At 43.4% G+C, this 8,527-nt stretch overlaps 1 protein-coding gene across 1 annotated transcript in view; it reads right to left on the bottom strand.

Moving 5' to 3' along the window:
- LOC141104530 (tubulin beta-4B chain-like) overlaps positions 1-8,527 on the bottom strand; it is a 9,601-nt gene continuing 1,074 nt past the window's right edge. The window contains exons 2-4 of the mRNA XM_073594127.1: positions 4,036-4,144; positions 3,843-3,953; positions 1-1,193 (exon numbers count right to left, since the gene is read on the bottom strand). Of these exons, the coding sequence (XP_073450228.1) occupies positions 133-1,193; positions 3,843-3,953; positions 4,036-4,144 (1,281 nt within the window). The 3' untranslated portion in view covers positions 1-132. The remainder of the gene's footprint in view (positions 1,194-3,842; positions 3,954-4,035; positions 4,145-8,527) is intronic.

Raw genomic sequence — 8,527 nt, 5'->3', positions numbered from 1 at the left:
TTAGAAAATTGCAAGTTTAATGTGTAACTTCTGTAAGCATCAAACATGAAAACCACAAGACAACACATGAACAACAGAGCAGAAGGCAGAGCATATCTTACAATAGAATAGGTTGGTTTATGCAACTTCAGTTTAGGCAACTTCTTCATCGCCATCCTCTTCAAATTCTCCCTCCTCTTCTGCTGTGGCATCTTGATACTGCTGGTACTCAGACACCAGGTCATTCATGTTGCTCTCTGCCTCAGTGAACTCCATCTCATCCATGCCCTCCCCTGTGTACCAGTGCAAGAAGGCCTTCCTTCGGAACATGGCAGTGAACTGCTCAGAGATGCGCTTGAACAGCTCCTGAATGGCTGTGCTGTTACCAATGAAGGTGGCAGACATCTTCAGACCTCGAGGTGGGATGTCGCAGACTGCAGTCTTCACGTTGTTGGGGATCCATTCAACGAAGTAGCTGCTGTTCTTGTTTTGGATATTGAGCATTTGCTCATCCACCTCCTTCATGGACATGCGGCCTCTGAACACGGCAGCTACGGTCAGATAACGACCATGACGCGGATCGCAGGCGGCCATCATGTTTTTGGAGTCAAACATCTGCTGCGTCAGTTCAGGCACGCTCAAGGCGCGGTACTGTTGGCTGCCACGGCTTGTGAGTGGGGCAAAACCAGGCATGAAGAAGTGCAGACGGGGGAAGGGTACCATGTTGACGGCTAGTTTACGCAAATCTGCATTCAACTGGCCAGGGAAACGCAGGCAAGTGGTTACTCCGCTCATGGTGGCAGATACAAGATGATTCAGGTCACCATAAGTGGGGGTGGTGAGTTTGAGGGTTCTAAAACAGATATCATACAGGGCTTCATTGTCAATGCAGTAGGTTTCATCAGTGTTTTCTACAAGCTGGTGCACAGACAGTGTGGCGTTGTATGGCTCTACTACAGTATCAGACACTTTGGGGGAGGGCACAACACTGAAGGTATTCATAATTCTGTCTGGGTACTCTTCCCTGATCTTACTAATTAAAAGGGTACCCATACCAGAGCCAGTGCCACCACCCAGAGAGTGGGTGAGCTGGAAGCCCTGAAGACAGTCGCAGCTTTCTGCTTCCTTCCTTACAACATCCATTACTGAGTCAACCAGTTCAGCTCCCTCTGTGTAGTGACCTTTTGCCCAGTTGTTCCCAGCACCGCTCTGACCTGGAAAAAAAAAAGAAATAAGACAGACTTCAGACACAATACTGACCTTGTGACAGTAAACATTGAGCAAATGACCCAAATCAAGCATGTAGTTTACATATGAACTGCATCTGGCTATGGTCCAAGTGACATTCAGAATATCAACACCAGGTGGTACAAAGACCAAAGCAACGGTAAGTGCTTGGAAACCTGGCCACCTTGCCCATTAATCACTTCAACTGCAGGCAATTGACACTTCTTGCATACATGTAAGATACTTAGAACCCCCAAACTTTTAATTAGAGGCACTGGAGAATAAAATGGTGGGTGTTGCAATTTATGTCAAGCAGCTTTTGTGCATCGGTTTATAAATGCTTTAGTGAAAGATACCCAATTAGTAAAATATAAAAAAAGATGATCACGCCAAGTAACTACATACTGAAAATGTCATGCTTTAAAACTGTACATTATCTATAGGTGACACTAAAAGCCTTTACAGATTTAAACAGGGGGTCTGTTAGAAATATTTCTCAATCTGACATTTGGGGCGATACCTCACATGTGGTGAGATTGCTTCTCCTTTGCATGATGGGGTGGGCAACACCGACACTAAAAAAGTTTAATCCAAAATTGTTTTATAAACCTCTTTTATGGTAGTACAGGCAGCGACAGGTACTCTTTACTGAGATGTGGGGTCTATTAGATCTCACCTCTGCACTTAAAAGCATCAGATCAAACCAGTAGTTTGTTTACACTCAGCAAAGCTGAAGTGACAAAATACTCATTCGGTCCTCGATTACCTGTATGGTCATCTGGTAGAATAGTCCTTGCGTGCGCCCCCCCCTTACAAAAGAGCATCATGCATCATCCTGGTACAGCAAGTCCCCCCACATATGATCTTTTGAGTTGAACATGTTTGCACTGTTTTTTGTCCCAACCCAGCAGGCTGAATAAAAAAAAGTGCCAACACAAGCAATGTTGGTGCAGTGATCTCCCCACCTGTGCCATTATATCCTGACAGGGGGGCACCCCCCACCAGAACACACTGATCAGTGCTCACAGCTTTTGTCTGCAAGCACCGATCTTTATTGTACTTACGAACAAGATCCTAGAACAGAACTCATGAGTATAAGACTTACTACACTGCTCAAAAAAAAAAAAAAATTAAAGGAACACGTTAAAAAAAGATCTCAATGGGAAAAATAATGCTGATATCTATACTCATATGGACTGGGTATTGCATTAGGAAAAATGCCACATCGTTTGAGGAAGTGGAAAATATCAACCTACAGAGGGCTGAATTCAAAGACACTCTGAAAAGCAAAGCAAAAGAAATTAAGCAGCAGGCTAAAATTTAATTGCAGCAACTCAAAAATGGTACTCCGTTTGTATTCAGCCCATTGTAGTTTGATTTCCATCAATGTGACATCCTTTTGTTCCCAACACCTTACCCAGTCCATATCAGTATAGATATCCAGCATATATTTTTCCCCAAGATTTGATTTTTTTTTACCTTGTGCTGCATGTTTTAACCTGGTATAGTGGAATCTCCAAGAGCTGGGTATACCCATCTCCCCCTGTAAAAAGTTTTAAATCTGTCCACATCATAATTAGTGAAGATATTTGATCCCAAACTTCAACATCTATTCTATACCGATCCAAGTGAAAGAATTCACTCAGAGGTTGAACCAGAGTGGAGCATTGGGAGATAAACAAAGGGGGTCAGTCTGCTATATTTTAGGTAGATCCCCAAAACACATTTAGCCAATTAAAGCATAGTTTTGCCCCCTGCCGTAGGAACCTCCCCTCTATAGAAAAAGTTCAACAGGGCTTCATAAGACAACTGCTGCTTCCATCACATTATTCAATTGTGGGAACATACGCCAATGTATACACCAGCTGGGATGCAAAATACAGACGAAGATCTGGCAATTTGATGTGTTTTTAAAATGTTTTTATGAGCAGTGTATAGAACCACTGCAACCCTGTGACATATGCAAGTTGGCGGGGGCTGAAGCAATTAACAGCATTTGGTTATTGTCCAAGTGTTATGCCAAAAACCACAAGCAGGTGCCATATGAACTTCTACAAAGGCAAGTGTTTGGAAACCCAGTCACCTTGCTCAATAAGTGTGATCAGGATACAAGAGCTGCACCCCCCACATGTGACATCACTCACTGAAAATTGCAGCTCTGGCCAGGAACCTGGATGAGGAATTACTGAGAGCAGATAAGCAACATCTGCTATGGACTACAAAATGCAAAATAGATTGTTTCAAAAACAATGGCTGGGGACTGCAGATTGTTCCTGGTGCATTGCTGCAGAGGACAGACTCTGGCCCCGCCCCTCACAGTAGTGACCCACCTTTTGTTCAAGAGCATGTGACTGATCATTTAGCACAGGCCATTGCACCAAAGACTGGATTGAAGGAGTCTGTTTAGAAACAGTTGCTCCAGTAGTATCTAGCTGGTGCTCTCACCATGTACAACCCAACCCCCCCCCCCCCCCCCACAGTGTGGGCCCTGAACCCAAAGCCCTGTACCACTCTGGCCTATCCCCTGACAGTGACACCCAGGGGTGGGGATACCCACTGTTCAGAATGTTAAGTTATTAAGAGCATGCAACTGATCCTTTAGCACAGGCCATAGAGCCAAACCCATTTTTATTTACCAAATACAAAGTTGTCAGGTCTGAAGATCTGTCCGAAGGGTCCGGATCGCACTGAGTCCATTGTGCCAGGCTCCAGGTCCACCAGAATTGCGCGTGGAACATATTTACCACCTGCAAGTCAATTTAAAGACACATTTTACACTTTGTTCACGTATAAACTATACAGAAGAACCAATGTAGAAGAGCACCCCACCTGAGGCCTCATTGTAGTAGACGCTTATTCGTTCCAGTTGGAGGGGGCTGTCACCCTGGTATGTGCCAGTTGGGTCGATGCCATGCTCATCACTGATGACTTCCCAGAACTAGGAGAAAAAAAAAAAAAAAAAAAAAAAAAAAACGAACAAGTCATTAATATTGGATAGAAATGACACAACTTTGTTTAACTGTAATCATCAGTTTCCAACACTAGACAGTACACAAGCTTGGTTCTGGTCCAGATGACTGGTCACATTTTAGTATGGAGGCTTCAATTTATTCTCAGTCTTATTGTGTGCATTCTTTTATATTAATGCTAGTGGAATGGAGTCTGAAGTTCCTTTTTAATAAAGCAATTATGTATTTTCCCAGTTACAGTTGGCAAGTGGAAACTGATGTGGATCCTGTCTAGGTAAAAGGGGCCTCTTGTGCAAGCTGTCCTGGAAGACGACTTGAGGAAAATTAAGTATATACATTTTTCTTACACAGGTCAGCTTAGGTGCTAGGCAAGATTTTTGAATACCGGTTATATTTAGCCTGCAATTCACCCACATTTTATGCTTCCCGATTATACGATCAGACAATGGTCAGTGATCAGGCTCCCCTGGTTGTAAACAAGTGATCATGAGCTCAGTGGCAGCAAAGTCACGCTCCAAATACTGCAGTGCCAGCTATATGCATCTGTGCACCCGGCAGGAACAGATTAACCACTTCAGCTCTGGAAGAGCTCACCCCTTCATGACAGGACATTTTTTGCTATTCAGCACCGTGCTGCTTTAACTGGCAATTGTGCTGTAATGCAATGTATACAATTTTACATCCAAATAGAGCTTTTTGAAGAAATAAAATTGAATTATATGTTCTACTATAAAACATTAAAAATGTAATTTCATAAATTTTGGCCAAATTGTATTCTGCTACATGTCTAGAAAAAAAAAAAAAAGTTTATACCAATTGCTTTGCATGAAAGTTATAGGGCCTACAATCTATGGGATAAACTAGGTTTATTAAATTTTTTTTTAATAAAAGTAATAGCAGTGATCAGCAACTTAGTGGCACCGATATTGTCAGATTGCCCACCGCTCTGCCACCACCAGTGATCAGTGCCAATTTACACTGTACCGACATTGGATGGGAAGAAGTTAACAAAGGGTTAACTTTGCCTAACTCGTTAATCCGCTTTAACTGTGCTTTGAACGGAGAAAAGAAGAACATTGCTTCTGTATGTAGAGACTTCTGTGCCGTTAGCCACAGAGCTCTTCTGTCATTTGTTCAGCCAGTGCCAGGACCCGCTGATGAGTTTGTGCTGCAGCGATTGAAAGCATAGTCTGCAAAAGCCCCAGTGTACAGGTACACGATTGTGCCTGTACGATCTGATGCAGTAAAGTACTGCAGTAAGTCAGCAAGTGGCTAAAGAAGCTCAATCAGTTGGGAGAATAAAAAAGTCCCGGAAGAGAAGGCGATACTGCCTGTAGGTCCGGTGTATTATGGCCCCATGCATACAGCAAAGATCAGGATGGAGAAGTCTTGCAAGGTTTTTTATGCAAACATGGCCAATGAGCCACCTGCATCCCCACAATGCGAGGACACCAGGCCAGCAGAAATCCACCAGCAATGCACTCATGTGCAGGTAAACACTTTATGTCATGCATAAGCAGTATCACCACGAACATCGGAATTCTTGGCCCCTTATCTCTAATGACCTGTGGGGGGGCTTTTATCCAGTCTATGAAAAATATAGGGTACCATGTTGCTTTCAAGCAGTATTAAACCAAAAATTACATTGCACCTTACCTTGCCTTAGATGTTATGGCTGCATTAGTTTCATTTAGACCCCTTTCACACTGGAGAGTTTTGCAGGCGCCATTGCATTAATAGCGCCTGCAAAACACCCTAAAACAGCTGCCCCGTTCACTCCAGTGTGAAAACCCAAAGGCTTTCACACTGGAGCAGTGCGCGCTGGCAGGGCGTCAGAAAAAGTCCTGCCAGCAGCTTCTTTGGAGTGGTGAACTCACTGCTCCTCCCCATTGAAATCAATGGGGCAGCGCTGCAATACGGGCGGCATCTTGCAGGGATTTAACCCCCTTTCAGCTGCTAGCAGAGGGTTAAAAGGACCCTGCTAGTGGCCAAATAGCGGTAAAGTGGTGCTATTTTTTGCAGCACTGACACCAGCAGCATGAAAGGGGTCTTAAAGCGGTTTTATACCGCTGGCCATTTTTTCCTTCCTGCAAGGTACTAATGTGCTAGTATGCATTGCATACTAGCACATGCTCTGAAATTTGCCTTAAATAGAAGCTGTTCCAGCAACACAATACCAGTGCTGTAGCCACTTCCATTTTTCAACCTGTCTTGCTTCTGGGTTTAGGGGCTCCAGCTGATTGGGCAGAGCCACAATATCGCTCACACACACATGCGCACAGGGCTCGGAAGGAACAGCACCAAGTGGCTGTTCAGAGCACATGTGCCGGTGATGTCACTGGCTGCATGCAATGTAAATATCCTCATAAACAGTACATGTTAAAGGAGATATTTACACTACTATAGGCAAGCCTTATTATAGGCTTGTCTATAGGCAAGTGTTTATAGAAGAAAATCTATACTAAAATCCCTGCATTCTATAGCCGCCAACATTCTAACACTAACCTATCTAGCCCTGTAAAGAAAACACACACACACACAAATCTCCAGCAGCTCTGCTGCGTACAGATCACCTGTAGAAAAGGCATGTATACCGATTTTTTTCTTTTCAGGGCTAGAGAGGTTAGAATATTGGTGGCTATAGACGCAGGGATTTTAGTTTTTGCATGGACTTCCACTTTAAGGCTTCATTGACACCTAGGATTGTCAGATGAAAGAAAGTCAAAGGCCCCATTCACACCTAGGAGATTTGAATGACGAGCTGAATAACTGCGTTTGTCTACAATTCCAGAATCACAGGACAAGTTTGTGATGACATTACTTAATGGCACCCAAATTGTGATGTGGTTTTGATGAGCAATAAATTGTGCTGCAATCGTGACAAAATCACGACAGATGACGCTTTAGCAAAAAAAAGCTACTCCTTTGAACAGTAAGCTTCACATGTTGAGATTTTGCAGCTAGATTTATAGCGCAGCAAAACCGCACCATGATTGGGGTGCCATTAATAAGTAATGACATCACAAACGCATCCCGCAGTTTGCAACGATTCTGAAATTAGACAGAACTGCAGCGATCAAAGTCACCTAGGAATGAATAAAACCTTGGTCTTTCATTTCCAGAAATCCGCTTGTGTGAATGGAGCCTTAGGCTCACTTCCATTTTCAACTGGCGTGTTTCACAAGCTCTCCAGCAGAATGCATAAGTTTACAGCAATGAGACCAACCACCTAACACTGGCAGGGGTGCTTACAGCGATCAGCTTTTATTTAGTCACTATAAATCCTTTATCCCAGTGGTCTCCAAACTATAGCCCATTAATTGCATTTATCTGGTGATACAAGACAATTCCTCCCACTGACACCAATGATTAGGCACTGTTAAAGATACAACAGCCCTTGTGCTACCAGTGAGCACCATGAGAATACTAATTATCAAAATTAATGTATAGATGATATCAAGCAGGTTGCTGCAATACCTGTGTTCCCACAATAGGTTCCCCTGACGAAGTCACGTGATGTAACACGAAGGGCCTCCCAGACAGGAAGTTGTGAGGGTGAGACTGCCAAGTACTTGTAACATATTGGAAGTGTTTAACTGCATGTTCGATGCAAGAGCTTTTAACCTTAATTTGTGTGGTCTAATACTGCACTACGGGAGGCATTTTGTCCTAACATACTGATGAGCGTGTTTAATGGCACCTTAAAGAGACCAGCACCCCACTAAACAGCCTCACTGAGGAGGATAAGAAGTGCGCTTGGCTCTGAGGATGACTAGATCCATTGAGCGTTTTAAGGGCATTTGAGGATTTAAGGAAGTAGAATTTAATCACGATGGAACACCATTGACGTGTCACCTACTATAATGGTGCTCAGCCATCCTAAAGAACCCCCCAAACCGTGTTTGCAGGTTCCTTCATCTTGCACAGGTGCTTTAAATCAGAGTTAATGGCCTGCTATTTTATCCAAGAGCAATTCCCAAAACATGGCCTGTTGGGGTACCTGAGGACAAAGTTGAGAACCACTGCCCTACCTTATACCCAGCACTGATTTATAATGGGAGTTTATGGACACTACTACTATATTTGAAGTCTTGTATATGAAATTCTCGTAATTGTATCCATGTAAATCATTTAGATTAGGACCATTTTATGACGCTTGATTTATAGGCTGCGCAACTATTGTTTTGTTAAGCATGACGGGGCACAACCCCTCCCATTGACACTAATGACAGCACCTCCCACCGACACCAATGGGTCACTACTAGGGATGCACCAAAATTTCAGCCGCCTAAACATATTGCCCAAAAATGGCCTTTTCTGCAATTGCCAAAAGAGAAAAATGCCGATAATGA

Source organism: Aquarana catesbeiana, linkage group LG08 (genome assembly GCF_042186555.1).
Source record: "Aquarana catesbeiana isolate 2022-GZ linkage group LG08, ASM4218655v1, whole genome shotgun sequence".
Classification (NCBI taxonomy): Eukaryota; Metazoa; Chordata; class Amphibia; order Anura; family Ranidae; genus Aquarana; species Aquarana catesbeiana.
This window is presented reverse-complemented; position numbering and strand designations above follow the sequence as displayed.